Genomic DNA, 17,250 nt, shown 5'->3' on the forward strand with positions numbered 1-17,250 from the left:
AAAGAAATACATCAAGTCTTCAGAAAGTCATTATAACACAGGGGTTTCTCTTTTAGTCCAAGTCTGTCGGTTGAGAGTTTTTCAGCATATCGAAGAGGATTGAAAGTTCACAGATGGAGCTGCAGCAGCTCCACCGTGTCCTCTCAGACGGGGCAATCTCTGTGTCATCCAATAGAGGGTACTGTTTAGTTTCCCAGCCAGACCAAACATGCTTTGCCTGCCCTGAAATCAGAATGCACGCCGAGTCCTCCTGCTGCTACTGAATGCAGGCTGTGACACATTCAATATGCCTCCTTACACACTGCCTTGATTCGCCTGAAAAAGCACACACCGACATCATGACCCCCTTCAGCTCCAGCCAGCGCTGCCCGCTCAACGAACCCTCCAAGTGCTCCGGTAGAGCAAGCTGCCTGTGAATGAATATGAGATGGCATAAGCATCTTTTTCTCTATTTCTCCAAATGCCAGTGAGTTCCTGCTGTCGCTTAGTTTGAACCTGTGACACATTTATCGCGCCTCCTCAAAAAAAACGCAGACATCAGATCGACTCCCACGTGTCTCATTTCCCAGGCTTTTATCAGAGAGAATACGTTGCTTGTAAACACAAATTTCTTTCATTCTGGTGAATTCCTTGTCACGTCATATATTTCATAAGAAAGTAAACAAGATGACATTTTCTCTGAATTGGTTTGTTAGTGTTGAATGTCAGAAACAAGCTGATCCAGGATCAGGTGGGAAGGGGGGTTGGAGCCAATGTCAAGTTACATTATTTGGCACACAGAAGGGTCAAACATTCTGAACTAGTATGACAAAATGGCAAACACCAGCAGTGGGTGGGAGGGGGCTGTTCAGTTTGTTGGCTGACTAGAAAAAGTCAGAGGGGATAAACATTTATTTTCCCCCACTTCAAGAATACCAAGCGCACCTAAAACTGGAGGCAGCAGGGGAGGCTCCACCACAGGAGGCCTCCAGACAGACTTCACAAGCACCGCTTAAGCAAAGCGGGGACAGTGAGAAATACAACCTAATGTTCTGAAATGGTCAGTGGAAAAAAGAAGGTAGAGATTCAGTTATTCTGACGGTCGGGCTCCAGTGGGTTTGAGGATTGGATTTTAATGTGGCTCAGTATGGGGGCGGCACGCTCAGCGGGCACCAACCTCAGGTGGCTGCTGTTTGAATTTCCACTTCTCTGTCTGAATGGAATCATCACACAGAGAGGGAAACTGCCAGTGGAAGACTGCTTTGATTTAGCCGCTCTATTTGTGTTGTCGCTTATCAGCATCCTCTCTCAGATCAGCTTCAAGTCCCGTTAAAAATGCCAAAATGGAAAATTCTAAGACATCACACGTCACACAAAGTGTAGGGTTGGTGCTCAATAAAATACTGGCTTTTAGCGAGGGCTGGGGAAATGATGGCAGTGTAAAAAGATCTGTAAGCAAAAGAGTGAGTGTGAGTTTGACTCCAGAAGCGCTGGAGTGTTACAAAGACATGCATCTTGGTATTGCAGACACATGAAAATACTATACAGTAAACAAGCTAGAGAAACACATGGAAGACAATCTTGCAAGGTATTGCAGCACCCAGTAGCTTCACTTACTTTCGGTTTAACCCACAAGACCTGAGGTGTTTCCTATTTAATAAGCAGAACCAGAGAATACCACAGAGTATACTGTGCAGCCGGGGTCACGTGGGCTTTATAGACTAGAAGTAAACATTTTGGTCAGTTCTGAAACTACAGGGAAGCCAATGTGGAGATCAGAGGAGGTGAAATCAGGTCAAACTAGTCTTGTTAGGACTCTAGCTGCTTTGAGGTATTTAGTATTTAGCCGTAGTCGGCCCACAGCCTGTCTAAGTAGAAAAGTAAGAAGGGCACTAGAATAATCTAAATAACTAGAGAGGAATGTTGTTTTTCTGCATTTACCATGTCTCTCACTTGAAATATTTTTTAGGTTTGCAAGCAGTCAGCCGGATGTACTGATACCCATGGTGCCCAGAGGTTAAATCCTAAAGATTGAAAGGTGTTTCACTGACTTTTGCTGCAGGAACCAATTTTCATTTATGCAGAGAAATATCTCCACATCACATTTATGGATTTCCACAAAATCTTGTACATATATTCATAGTGCCTGTATGATGTATCCCAAAGACTGTTGTGATCCCCTGACTTTTCATCTAGTGTCACCACTAGGTTGACATTTTTTATTTTCAGTGAAACGTCTTAGCAACTTTCAATTGTCATGAAATTTGTTTGGGACATTCGTGTTCCCCAAGGATACAACTGTTATCACGTCCGTGACCATTTTACTTTTTCATTTTGCGCCATTATCAGGTCAAAATTTAAATTTTAACTTTGAAAATGAACTTTGAATTATGACTTTGAATTTATCCTCAGCTCCATTTTGTGTTTTGTGCACATTAGCAAATGGTTGTATGCTAACACACTAAACTGCAATGTCAATCCATCCATCAATTAGCTATGGTCTGCTTACCAAGAGGGTTGCGGAAGGCCTGAGCCGATCATAGCTGACACTGGGGCGAGAGGCAGGCTACAGCTTGGACAGGTTGCCAGTCGATCACTGGGCTTAAAACATCGGTATGTTATGTTAGCATTGTCATTGTGAGGATTGAAGCATTCTGACGTTAGCATTTAGCTTTAAGCACTGCAGCGCCTCAGGGTGGTGTTGCCTTGTTAGATGATAAAGGGCTGTTTTAGTCATGTTGATGACATAGCTCAGGAAAATAATCAACCATAATTAACTGTCCAGTACTTTCTGGGAGAGATAGCAGCTAAATGAGAACATATTTCCTGTCACGGGAGAGAAGCACAATAACACAATTTGTGTTTTGTCATTGTTGAGTTGTAGGAGAGTGTGTTCCATTCAGTACTGTATGTCTTAAATGCATTCAACTGGACAAATGATGGTGTGTTTAGCCATTTTTGCCACAGTGTTTCATACTGCCACATCTCAACCAACTCACCTTCAGCTCTTTGTATGGATAAATGTGTCCCCCAGTATCAAAGCATGCTAAGTTTCCAAATGTTTTCTATGTTTCTGATGCTCCAGTGACACAATTTAAAAATTGTATTTATGTTCAACATAAAATATCTTTCTAAAATAAGAAACATTACCAGTAACCATCCTGTTATGGCCTTTCTGAAAGTTTACTACTCTATAATGAAGTACACTAATTGACTTTACTCCACATGTTGGCAGCACAGGGCCTGTCTGCTCCCCCCAGCCACTCTGTCTAATGGCACTGAAGGGTCTTGTTTATAACAGCCCCATGCTTTTAGAGGCCATTTTCACAGATGCGAACTGCTCTTTGCGCCGGGTTGTAAAAAATGTGAATGGGAGACTAATAAAGGTGCAATTACAGCAATTGAGTGTGTATGTGTTGAAACCGCTGTTGCAGGATGGTATGTATGCATCCTGGAGCTGAGAAGGCGAGCTGCTTGGATGCTTTATGATGATGATAATGGATCGTTAGGCAACATCGGTCTGAGCCGCTGCTATATGTCCAAGCAAACACTGACATATAGTGATTCATCAGGCCTGTGGTTCAAGTATGTCTGACGGTAAATAAATAAGAAAATGACTGGGCTGGATAGTCTTTACACTACATACAATTATTTATTCGTGCTCCTCAAAAGCAGCTTAATGGAAATGGACTTTTTTTTTAAATGGACTCTGCATCGATTTAACTTTCAGCTGAAAGAACATAAAGTTGAAATGTAGCTCATGAGAACATTCCATGGACGTTTGAGAAGAGCTGTTGCTGTGAAACGCCGGGAAAAAAATGCGTGACATGAGCACAGTCCATCCACAATGACAACCGAGCCTTTGTCACATTTAGAGCTGCATGTTTTGTTCTAAATCGATACGCAGGAAATAAGACTTACTCACGGAGCTTGTCACAGAGGGGTCTAGAGACCAGCATTTTATGTGCACAGCACTTGACTTACCAGTGATACGTCATGGCACATACATTATAAATGAACGGGCAAGGTGGATAGTAAATATTAAAAGGCTGACATCTAAATTGTAAGAATGAAGCGTTGCTAAATATGTGAACTTCAGCCTTACCTCATGCTCTCTAGGGATATTAATAATTGCTAATGGTCAATAAAAGCCCAACTAAACTACACACATACACAAGCACCTATATACATGCACATTTATTGTCAATAAAAATACATTCACACTCACTTATATGGACACATTTCTGTCCTGCTTATATACTGTACCAATAATGTCCTTTTAAAAAATCTAAATCACTGATGTTTGTTTCATAAACAGACCACAGTTTGAACACGTTTTTTTTTCAGCAAATGAAATAATTATGTCTTAGTGAAGTCTTTCAATTACTGCTTGTATCACGCTGAAATTGTAATTATTTTCTCCAGTGGTTCTCAAAGGGGAGATCTTGGTGGGGATGCTTTGAAAATGAGGAGCAGTTTAATTTCACCATCGTTTAATTTAGCAATTTTGTTAGCTTGTAGAACTCTCAGAGGAGCAGACTGAGAGACAAATGCCAATATAATCGTAATAATAAACTGGTCTGGTTAATCATCTAGGGCTCTGAAAGGCTTAAAGTTGTATTCCTACGGGTTTTAAACCTAACCTTAGGCTAAGAAGTAAAGATACCCAACAGAAAAAAAAATTGTGGGGAAAAGGTCAAATTGCTATATCCAAGGCTAAATTCACACCAGATCAGGCGGTGTGGTGAAAATACCAGTCATCCCACTCGGTTGAGTTGGGGTAGTGCATTTGGGCTGCGACGTTCTGCACAGCAGGTGATGGCGTAACAACGTAGTGCAAAAAAGTTCAAACATACACTCCAAAATCCCTTACTTTATCTTTTTACTCTCAGTACATAGTGCGGCTGCCCTTACAAATACTGTTGCATGCAATATGAATTAAATTGGGACATTCTACTTCCTCATTCGTGGCACCTTGAACTTTAAACCCATGGTTAAATATATAAACGCTACGCAGAGGACTGTGGGTCAGAACACCCAGAAAAGCATGCTGGCTTGCATACTGAAAAATGTGACCTGATGTTGTAGGACATTTGGGTCATTTTGCCACAGTGCATTTGACATACTATACTATTGGGACATCCTGAATCTTTTTACTAGCATACTAAATAGTATGGTAGTTTGGGTATTGGAACGCACAGGGAATCAAATTTTGGAGAACCGCAACCTGACGTCACTATGCATAGCCAATCATGTAACCGGTCATCCAGAGCAGTACAACCCAGCCATGAGGGCATAAAAGACTTTAATCAGTGTTCACTCGCTTGGTGTTAATGGGCCATTTAGTGACATAAAGTAGCTATACCTACAAAAATGTCATGCTCTATAATTCTTATATAACCCACATAATCAAATTGAATGTAATCCACGTAATTGTGAGCCAGGACAGGTGACCCACTATAAAGAGCAACAAAGTTCACATAGGGCGATTGATGGTTAATGGTTTATGGTCTTCCACTTAGCCACACTTGCCCCCCAGTCAGATGGGTGGATCTTAAAACACCAGACTCACCCGGTAGCATTTTTTCGCTTTGTATCCCTTGTGAAACCATAAGTCAACTTTGACTTATTTGTTACGTAACTTCTGCACTTAAGTAACGTCACCTCTGTAGTTATTTTAACCCAAACGACCTTTTCCTTAACCTTACAAAATAACACCACAGAGTCTTGCGCAGGCACACTGATTGCTCGTTGTTGCTGGACATTCATAGGAAAATGCACAAAAAGTAACAAGATAACTTTTTTCGTAAGATATCATATGAACCGTTGTATGACCTTCTGGCTCTGGCTTCATATTGGCTCCCACTCCCAGTATAGAGTTTTTCTAACTCCATCCAACAAAATTGATCCCATTGGAAGCATTAGTTCCAATGCTTTGGCTTAGCGAAGTCTGGATGTTGTTATCTTGTGCAGAAAGTTTGCCTAAAGTTTAATGGAACGCATAATGGAACGGCAACAAGAGAGGTTTAACGATGTGTGGAGCATAACTAATTGTATGGCAATCTGCTTGTTCAGTTTTAATGTTACTTTTCCATGGGATGTGATATTTAATTACACCCACTTGTCCAGCATTGTGCAGGTCAACACTGAAGATACAAGATACTGTTTTACAAGAAAGATACCAGGAAGTACCCATTACAAACAAGGACTAATGGTCTCTGTCTTGCATTATTTGCCCCATTGGGCACCATATCAGCAGTAATGTGTGTAATATTTAGTCAAAGATGCAACATTAACGTCCTGTGGTCGGATTTTAATAAGGACTCGCTTAAAAGTGCTTCTTTGACAGTGAAAAAAACTATATAATGCTCTGTTGTGTCATTTGGTCGTTTGGACATTGCTGGCAGAGCCTCCAAGTTTTAATCATAGCACACTATATGTGTTCAATCTCTGTAACCAAAACTCCAATCTGCTCATATCTCTGCGGCTGGGGTTTTATCAGATTCATGCAGTCCGCCTGTTGTGACAGTGCTGTACTTAACACTTAATGATGTTGGTGTTATCAAGCCCGGAACTCAGCAGAGTCTCTTTGAACATGAGCACTGATACTCTCTGCACAGAGGTAAGGTAAATCATTTGGATCCAGTGGGAAATGTGGTGGCACAGAAGAATGACAGCACGTCTTTCCCTTTCTTTCTCTCCTTCTCTCCTTACTTGTTCAGTTGCCGCCATCCCCCTGACTGAGGCCTATAATTTGGAATAATGGATAAATTAGCTGTCAACCAATAAATCTGCAGAGCGGGAGACATAGAGGTTCATGCGATCTGACCCACGGAAACTGCACTGTGAGAATAGTTGAGCAGAGAGGGACGAGCTGTGGGAGGACGGACCGCTGTGAGTTACTGCTCCACTGGGCCATAAAAAAAACACAAGCAACGGGGTCTTTGAAGCTAACAAGACAATGCAAGGGTCAAATACGTAGTTAGAGACATTTATGTGTCTTTGGCATTCAAAGAGTTGGCTTGCATTTTGCATTCCTGTTGTAGAAAAAATGTAAGATTAGACAAAAACATTTTCAAATGAAGGTGGAAAAAGCTAAATTCCACTTGAAGTGAAGGAATTTGTCCAGTATGGTGTGAATAAAGTCTAGTAGGATTTTTCATACAAAAAGATGACGTGATGAGTGAAGAAATTATGTGTCTGGATTTATTTGTTACCACTGATGTTTTGTCATTTTTAATGTCCTTCCTGTCTGGTTTAGGTGAAAGTTTACGCGACACATGCATTCTTCTAGCTGACTGAGCACTTGCTGCTTTATTGCAACAAAAAAATGACAGAAACATCAGCAGCCCACAGGCCCGACTTCTGACAATCATGGTGCATCCATAGACTTTCAGACCTCTGTGAAGGTCGCTCAAAGTTGTGGAAGTTGTTTGAACTTTCAAATCAGGCTTGCTTCTTTGACTTTTAATTCCGCCAAATTATGGGGGTAATGGACCCCCCAGGCAGGACACATATTTAAATTAATATTATTATTTAGATTATTATTATTCTTCTCGTTCTTTCAATATTCAGGTAAAATAATATAATGCCATGACGCTAAAAACTCAGTTACAGTAGGTGGCGATAAGCGCTTTTTATTTTTTATATTTGAAAGAATCCTAGTTTACTATGTCAAAAAATAAATAAAGCCATGCTGAAAGTATGCTAAAAAAAGTCATAGTATAGTATGTAGAAAAGAAGTCTTTGTATATTAAGTGTTATGGTTTGGGTCAGTGTTCTGGAACAAACAAGGTCTGAGAAAGATTCAGGGTTCCTTCCTAAATATTTAATACGAACGAGATAAACAGAAATTTGTGAAAAAAGGGTGAAAAAACAAAAGCACAGGTGGCGACGTCAGAAAGCAGGCTGGCACGAGGGATGAAAGGCGTCTAGAGAGCAGTGAGAAACCAGAGGTAAAAAAAAAACGTATGTAGGTAACGAGGCACATGCTGGAAAAACAAACAGGAACAAAAAGTCAGTACAAAGAACAAAAAAACTGCAGCAGTGGGAGTATTTTAAAAAGCCAAGGAACGAGAGCAAAGAAAGCAACATTCACAGAACCTCTACCGACCAAGACAGAATGATCTGGCACAGGGGAGGAGTCATGACCAGGTTTATATGGAGAAGGTGATTGTGGATGATTGACGCCAGGTGTGCCTCGTTACCGCTCTGGAGGAAAACTAGCCACGCCTCAACAGAAAGCAGGTGGGGCTGTACGCAGTTTAAATGAGGGAGAAGGTGAGTAAAATAAATTCATGTACAAACAAGAAGATGAGGTCAAAACTTTGTCGTTTGGAATACAGCCATTTACAAACAAATTAAAATATTATTCTGTGTAATATCCCAGTGAGCATCTTTCCGTTGAAAAGACATCTAAAAAATGAGAATCAGAAACTGGCTCCTATATATATATATATATATATATATATATATATATATATATGTTGTTGCTTAATAAATACATATTAATGGTTGCCTGTGTCACATGGTCTTCTTTGTCCTGTAAGTGGAAACTGTTGATGTGTTACTATGACTATGTATTTCATTTCTACATATTTTACTGTGAGCATTTTGAAGTTCAAAAGAAGTTCAAAATACGTTTATGGTTAAAAGACGTTCACGTTTAGACCATATTTCACCGGGATTTGCGATATTGGCTTTTAATTGAGAAATGTGGATCTGGTTTCTTAGTTAGGCTCTAAAATTTTGATATACCATTACTAGCACATTCTAGAGAATAAAAAAATTCACTATAGCAAATGCCGGTGGAATATGGTCTAAATGTGAACGTTCAATCAACGTCTTCAAATAGCCTGTTAAATACTTTCACTTTTGAACCAATTTTTTAACGTCTTTTAACTGGAGGTCAAAGTCATCTTTTAAACGTCTTTTCAATGGAAAATTGCTCACTTTTTTAAATTAAAATGACCTGATCTTACATTACTGGATTCTGTGCTTTTATAAAAAGTACATTGGTTTTGGGCAATTCTAACTGGTTCTTGCACATTGTCCAGGCTCACATCTCTTGCGTGTTCCTGTGTTCCTCTCATGCCATTAATCATGGTAATGTCTCAGTGTTGTTCTATCTTATACTTGTAATAAATCAGAGCAGCTCGTGGGTTTTATTATTAATTTTATGTATGTGATATATTTCGTTACCTTTGGAGATCTATCTCGGCTGTCACATACAATTTCACAGTGAACGTGTTGCTCTGGATTGAAATAGAAGTGATAAAATGCTGTAAAATACAATGAAGTTGTCACTTCTTGAAAACAATCCCTGGCTGTTTGACATTATTGCCTGCAGCATGAAAGATGATGTCAGCCAAGATAAAGATAAAAAGCAATTTACGGTTCTTCACAGAGTTTTGTATGAATACACAGCTATTGCACTGCCCCAGTAAATAGCTCACTTAGAAAAATGGCATGTGTTATTTCAATATGTCTTCCGAAGTCTAATTGTGTCTTTTGGGACCTCTTTGAATAACATATTCAAGGTAATTTTCTTTTGAACATTAGGTAGCAATGTTTTTGTTGTATTTTTATTCACAGTTCAAGGGGAAAGCCGCAATTTTTATAAAACAATAAATCTATTCCCTCTCATATCTTTCAAGGTTTTCACAGTAGTCTTAGTACAATGGCCTTAAACCACTGATCACTCAAGCAAGTCAAGGTCAGAGAGAAAGCTCAAAACACACAAATATCCACTAATTCAGCTTTGGGAAAAATACAATAAATCACTACTGAAGATAGGTGCATGATCCCAATTAGTAATGAGTGCTGAAAATGTACTGCCTCAAGTTCGAATGTAACATTTTGCAATATTTCGAATTTCCATGCTGAGCTTCAGTTTTACATCAGCAATATTCCTCTGGTTGCAGCTTTACATTTAATTGTTAATAACACATTTTGGAATAAAGCTCTGAGGACATGCCTCCACATGTAAGTACAATCTTTCTGGCTGATGTTCAGACAGGGTGGAGAGAGCGTGAATACGGTGTTCAGCATTTCTTTCTGTTTATCCAGCAGCCTGCTCCCTTTTATCCAAGATGTGCTAACACAGTCTCAACGCCTGCTGAACTTGCTGGACCTAAGTTTTGCCTCAGAGGTTTATCGCACAGAGGAAAAATAAAAACAAAGTGGTTCTTATAATTTAGGTCACGCAAAAATCAGACACTTCAAGTTGATTTTTTTACCAAGACGCGCCACAAACGTTCCCCTGAATTGATTCAGCTGTTGTCTGTCAAAGTGAATATTTTGATACGGTCCTGTTAAGATGTTGAGGGATAATATCTGGGCTTGTCGAGTAGCTACAAGCCTTTCAGTGCTTCTCAGTCCTCACGGTGAAGCAGCATCAGAATCAGCAGAGGAGCCGCCTCCTTATCAGCTAATGGATGGGAACACTGGAGTGTCGGCCCCGCTCACCGCACTGACATTTGAACTGATGACTCCTTCTACCCAGACCAAACACAGGACTGGCAAATGGGTGGGGAGACGAACACTTTCATGATTTATAGGAAATAAAGGTATCAAGATTAATCAGGATAATACATTGTGTGCACAATTATTAGGCAAGTGAGTATTTTGACCATATCATAATTTTAATGCATATTTTCAAACTCCAAACTGTATAAACTTAAATGCCTATTGGATTTAAGTATATCAGGTGATGTGTATTTGTGTAATGAGGGAGGGTGTGGCCTAAGGAGATCAACACCCTATATCAAGGTGTGCATAATTATTAGGCAGCTTCTTTTCCTCAGGCAAAATGGGCCAAAAAAGAGATTTAACTGACTCTGAAAAGTCAAAAATTGTAAAAAAGTGTTTCAGAGGGATACAGCACTCTTGAAATTGCTAAGATATTGGGGGCGTGATCACAGAACCCTCAAACATTTTGTTGCAAATAGTCAACAGGCGCAAATTAACTGCCAAAGATTTGAGAAGAATCAAACGTGAAGCTACCAGGAACCCATTATCCTCCAGTGCTGTCATATTCCAGAACTGCAACCTACCTGGAGTGCAAGGTGTTCAGTGCTCAGAGACATGGCCAAGGTAAGGAAGGCTGAAACCCGACCACCACTGAACAAGACACATAAGTTGAAACGTCAAGACTGGGCCAAGAAATTTCTGAAGACAGATTTTTCAAAGGTTTTATGGACTGATGACATGAGAGTGACTCTTGACGGACCAGATGGATGGGCCCGTGGCTGGATCAGTAACGGGCACAGAGCTCCACTTTCACTCAGACCTCAGCAAGGTGGAGGTGGAGTACTGGTATGGGCTGGTATTATTAAAGATGAGCTAGTTGGACCTTTTCGGTTTGAAGATGGACTCAAAATCAACTCCCAAACCTACTGCCAGTTTTTAGAAGACACTTTCTTCAAGCAGTGGTACAGGAAAAAGTCTGCATCTTTCAAGAAGACCATGATTTTTATGCAGGACAATGCTCCATCGCATGCATCGAGTAAAGGCCATAGCCAGTAAAGGCCTTGAAGATGAAAGAATAATGACATGGCCCCCTTCCTCACCTGACCTTAACCCTATTGAGAACTTGTGGGCCCTTCTTAAACGGGAGATTTACGGTGAAGGAAAACAGTACACCTCTCTGAACAGTGTCTGGGAGGCTGTGGTTTCTGCTGCACAAAAAGTTGATCGTCAACAGATCAAGAAACTGACAGACTCCATGAATGGAAGGCTTATGACTGTTATTGAAAAGAAGGGTGGCTATATTGGTCACTGATTTGTTTTTGTTTTTTTTGAAATGTCAGAAATGAATGTAAATTTTGAGTTGATTGTTTATTATTCTCACTTTAACAGATGAAAATAAACAAAGTGAGATGGGAAAATTTTCGTTTTTCATTTAGTTGCATAATAATTGTGCACACTAATAGTTGACCAATAATTGTGCACACATAGAAATTCTCCTAAGAAAGCCAAAACCTCACTTTTACTTTCTTAAATATTCAGGTTTGAGGTTTATTAACATCTTGGATTGACCGAGAGCACTGTAGTTAATAATAATAATAATAATAAAATTAATCCTCAAAAATACAACCTAATACTTGTGCACACAGTGTAAAAATACATGGGGTTAGTGAAGCCAAGTATATGAGGGACAAATCTCCCAGCGTTCTGTGGGGGTGGCATTTAGGAGGCATCACAGAATTGATTGCTGGAGTTTTTTGTTTTCCTTGCATGCCATATTGTTATCTCCCATTAAAAGAGTGTGTTGGGAGACTTGCATCAAAAGGCTTGGATATGGTCAGGCTTAAGGACGAGTAATCAATTACATTCTACCAGGCATGGAAGAGGAGACTGAGCTTGCACCAGGGCTGCTCTCATTATCATAATCATCCCCCTTTAGTGATGCTGAGTCAAAAATTGAGACAAGAGATGAATGCATAGATTATGTCTGACAAATAATATAAAACTGAAGAGAGTACCTTGGATTTTTTTTTAAATTGTATTAAAGTCCTTTAAAATATGTTGTTTAACATAATTCAATTCAAGTGTTTGTTGTAGTAATAAGATCTGCATGAGGGAGGGACATTTTGTGTTGAAGGGTAGTTGGTTTTAATGTCAGTAACCATGACAGTTAGACTTTTTTTCTCTCACATTATGTCAACAGTTAACCTGCTGATAATCAATCAATCCCAATAAAACTTTAAAGGGCCACTCCACTCATATTACATGTCAAAGCCACATTACTAGTTATGGGCAGTGATACTAATGTCTTATCTTGAACTAGGAAAGTCTGACAAAGTAACTGAAGTGACATCCTTTTTTTTTTTTTTTTTTTCTATTTCAAGTCAGCATTACAGATTCATGGCCTGGAGTTTGAAAGCCGTGGGTGTTTACAGTACCAGGCAGGAGGGGTCTTATGAATGACGCTATAATGGGAAGTTTACTCAAGGATAAACATTGAGGGATTGGTTATTAATGATTAGTGTGTTATTTGAAAAAAAAAAAAAAAAAAAAAAGTCAAAGTACTGAATTTGCAAACGCACTTGAGGATGAATAAACACACTAAATGCATATTTAGTGTGTTGCTGGTGCCCTAATTGTTGTTGCCTAATAGAAAAAAACTCATACACAAAAGATGTGTTTGATGAGATGACATAAGTAGTGTATCAGCAGAGTCTGAGCTGCCTTTGTCCTCAGTAATGAGGCACTGAGCTGCTAATTGCAGGATCATATGGGACTGAGGGTACCAGGTCCCCCTAACAGATGGTGGGAGTCTTGAGTCAGATAAATAAACCATTAGCCCGGCAATGAGACATCGCCATGTGAGGGAGCCTCATGCCAGCGTCACATACAACTTGGTCCCAACATAAAAGAACACGGTCCTTATGAACTGATGGACCATTTTGTTAAAGCAATAAAAGCGAATGGAGGGAAGCCACCACCGCGAAACCCATGTGAGGGAGATTGTCACAATGACTAGAGAAAACAAAAGTTGTTAGCCTTTAACCATCAGATATGGACAGCAGGGATCTGTGCTGATAGCATCGTTTGTAGGGCGACAGGCTGTTGCCCTACTTTGGCTCCGACATGAAACACTGACGGAGCCAATAGTTTTCTCTTTGCCTCAGGATTCAGAAGTTGGCCAATTTACATGAGCAGAGCGTCTGATTATGTGAGTCCATTAAGAATACATATCCTTTATTTAAAAATGTATTAAACAAGAGAGAAATGGGGGCTTTTAATACTCAGCGTTAAACTCTGTTGAACAACACCAGAGGAAAGTTGGATTGGAAGTGAATCCAATCCTGTGTCAACATTTGTTTTCAAACTAGAGGCATAGCCATGTGTGTATTCTGTCACATGGACCACCCTCTCATGGATTATTTGACCCTCCATACTCAATACAGCTCTATGAAACTGGAGCGAGTTGTGTTTTACATTATGAACAACCTTACTGGAGCCATCCTCACCCATTCACACATACTGGGTATTGGAAATTCATAGGGATTCTTCTCTCCCTTGTGTTGTCACATTTCTGGCGATCCAACAACTCCCACAAATGACAAATTCCAACAACATTTGAAAGCTCATCATATATAAAACAATAATTTATTATTTCTCTCATTTTACAAGACATCAAATTGTGAGGCTAGCTAAGGATTTGTTAAGCTGTTATTCTGTCCAATACATGAAACCCTAATAAAGCAAAAGCGACTACGACGTGTGCTTTAACAAACACAGACATTTCCATTCCAATGCGAGAAACATCTTTGTCTAAAGATAGGTACATACACAATGATATCACGTTATGACGTCCTCTACATTATGTAACGGATGGTACATCGCGGGTGGTATTAACTTTGGGAAATCAGCACCATTAGAGAGAAATTAAAACTAAAAGTGGATTTGTTACAAAAATTGTATTTTTTTAAATTTACAAAAGTCCTTTTGAAAAGGATTACGTGTTCAACCTTGCAGGAAAATAGCATTGTTTCCATAAAAGCACTAAGTATGCATAACAGTAAAATACTGATAAGAGATATATAGTACGAACAAAATAATGTAAAATAGTGTAAATGCTTGCTGTTTATGTATGGCACTCGGTCTTTACACACTTTCCAAAAAAAACTTTCAAAAAGTCACATATTGTGTTTCTGTTTCCAAAAAATATTCAAAAGAGCAAGCACAAAAGGTAGAAAATGTTACTGAAAGAATTTGAAAAAATAGTTTCCAAAATCATCCTCAAAGCCATGTCCCATTCATGTCGAGTCCAACCATCGTTATAAAGACCTTCTCTTTACCGCAGTGGTGGGAAATGTTCGTCCAAGAAAGGCTCTCCTTATTTCCTATTTACAAAATGTTGCCACATTGAACGAGGCAGGAATCTTTACCCCAACTGGTAGTGTCCTATGTACAGTCCATTACACTCCGGTCCGTCCTCCTCTGGCTGGCTCGCCACCTGAACTCAGAACAGGACTTACACTGTGGTCACAGACAGGATTGAGTTGTAGACCCTTGTGCCATCTGGTGACTTGGTACCGTGGGTCAGCAGTTCCTGGATGGTCATCCAGTTGTCAAATATTTTCTTATTTCTCTTTTTCATCATCTTTTTATGACTGAGTTCAATGATGTTGGGCTCCTTCCTGTCCTCTTGGCCTGACTGCTCCTTCAGACAGTCTGCTCGGCTCTGCTTCATGAACTCGCGGCGCTGCCTCTGCTCTTTGGCGCGAACTGCGTGCTGCTTCCTCTCCTCCTTGCTCCAGTAGCGGCCCATCTTCAGCTCGCTTATGGCGTCGTCGTCCGTGGTCATGCCGCTGCGCTCCTCGTGGATGCGCAGGGCGCGCTCCCTCAGCAGCTTGTCCCGCACGGGCCGCTTGGTGATGTAGCGCGTGCCGTCGCTGCGGATCTTCACCTTCCACTCCATCTTGGGATCCAGGTCGCCGGGGCCGATGGGGTCCCGGCACATGCTGACCAGACTCATCTGGCTCTGGGCGTACTCCACGGCGGATTTCTGCTGGATCAGCTGCATGTAGCTCTGGTAGTGCTGGGCGTGGGCGGGGATGTGGGCATGCTTGTACGGCGAATGTGGCTGGTGATAGCTTCGGCTGGACTTACTGGACTCTCCATGCTTACGATCATTGCTATCTGTCTGCGAGGCTTCATCTGGATCCTTGGTGGAGACTCTGCTCCGGCTGGGGACAGAGGCCTCTTGGACGGGGGACTGGAGAGGTTTGGGGATCCTGCTGTTAGAGCTGGTGGAGCCCGAGGCCCCAGCTGCATCCTGATCCTCTGCTCCTCGACGGAGAGAGTTGTCTGGAGACAGCTCCAACGTGAGAGGGGTGCTGCGGCAGCTCTCGCCAGTGTTGTACGCGCTGGAGCTGTCTTTGTCTGATTTCTCCGGCAGCTCTGTGATGTCCGAGAGCTCGTGGCGGCGCGCGTCGATGCTGGTGTTGTAGTTGCGGAAGCCACTGTTGTGGAGCATCCATGACTCACGGCACTGCTCCCTCAGCTGCTGCATCTTGTGAGCACGCACGATATTCAAGCACTCCAGCTCGATGGTGCGCAGCTCCTCGTTGAGCATCTCCAGCTCCTTGTCCACACCCTCTTGGTCCTGACCTCCCGCTCCGACGCCCTGGTAGTAAAGACCCTGGGCCCCGCTCCTCATCTGGCACTTCAGCTCCAGGAGTTCTCTGAAGCGCTCGCACTCATCAGCCGGTATGCCCAGGAAGTCGGCGTCGGCATAGTCTGCGGAGAGGAACGACTCGCTGCCGAAGGGCAGGTCGATGCTGCCGAGGGTGTCCTGGCTGTAGGTGAGCTTTCGGCAGCTGCCCAGCGTGTTGGAGGCCGTGGTCTGGTCGTCGCCGAGGTTCTCCTGCTCCGAGCTCTCGTCGTTTCTCGTGCTCTCGTCCGTGCGACCGACGCCGCTGTCCTTCTCGTGGTGGTTGGACAGCAGTGTGGCCGTGTCCGTGGTGCCTCCGTCCTCCTCGTGCTTCTTCTGTAAAAACAGACGACAGAACGACTCAGAAACAGTGCTGCATCCAACAACAAAAAGGAAGGGCACGGGGTTGTATAATTGAAATCCACAAAACTATTGGATTTCTGCTGATTTTCTGAGGTGTGTAAAAGACAAACATACATACATATAAAACATGTATAATATATTTTGTTTATGGTCTTTTTTTTTAAGCAGAGATAATATTACGGTGAAAATATGTTTAACAAATATAATATATGTCCTATTGCCAATGCCACTAAGAATGCTACTTTATTGAAACCTACTCAGAAAACCAAAGGTTTAATATAGTTTTTGTCAATGAGCATACTTTTTCATCTAACAGTCTCTGGTAAAAGCGTTGCCAAAAGAAATGTGGACAACAACAGCTGTTACTCTCTGCAGAATTGGCTTGGCAAAATTAATCTATAGATGAACATATGTGTTGGTGCAGATTGATGGTGCTAGTTTGCCTCTACACAGTGTGCGTGTGTGTGTGTGTGTGTGTGTGTGTGTGTGTGTGTGTGTGTGTATGTGTGTCTACCTGCTGCAGCATGCTGGCAGTGAACTGCATGGCCTGATGGTGCTGCTGCTCCAGCATGTCCATGTGGAGGTCATCCAGGAAGTCGTTCCTGTCATCATCCATCCAGCCCTCGTCCAGCTGAGAAGCAGTATGGGAAGAAGAGACGCCTCATTAGATGCAAATATTTCACTGCGAAGCTCTAAAGAAATATATGAAACTCTACTATTGAAAGTCTTGCTCTCTTTTGTCA

At 41.4% G+C, this 17,250-nt stretch overlaps 1 protein-coding gene across 2 annotated transcripts in view; it reads right to left on the bottom strand.

Annotated features, from left to right (window-relative positions):
* Window positions 1-14,108: 14,108 nt before the first annotated feature.
* pdzrn3b (PDZ domain containing RING finger 3b) overlaps window positions 14,109-17,250 on the bottom strand; it is a 93,898-nt gene continuing 90,756 nt past the window's right edge. For both annotated transcript variants that reach the window (XM_054616384.1, XM_054616383.1), the window contains 2 exons: window positions 17,022-17,138; window positions 14,109-16,480 (listed from right to left, as the gene is read on the bottom strand). In XM_054616384.1, the coding sequence (XP_054472359.1) occupies window positions 14,963-16,480; window positions 17,022-17,138 (1,635 nt within the window). In that variant the 3' untranslated portion in view covers window positions 14,109-14,962. The remainder of the gene's footprint in view (window positions 16,481-17,021; window positions 17,139-17,250) is intronic.

Source organism: Anoplopoma fimbria, chromosome 17 (assembly GCF_027596085.1).
Source record: "Anoplopoma fimbria isolate UVic2021 breed Golden Eagle Sablefish chromosome 17, Afim_UVic_2022, whole genome shotgun sequence".
Taxonomy (NCBI): Eukaryota; Metazoa; Chordata; class Actinopteri; order Perciformes; family Anoplopomatidae; genus Anoplopoma; species Anoplopoma fimbria.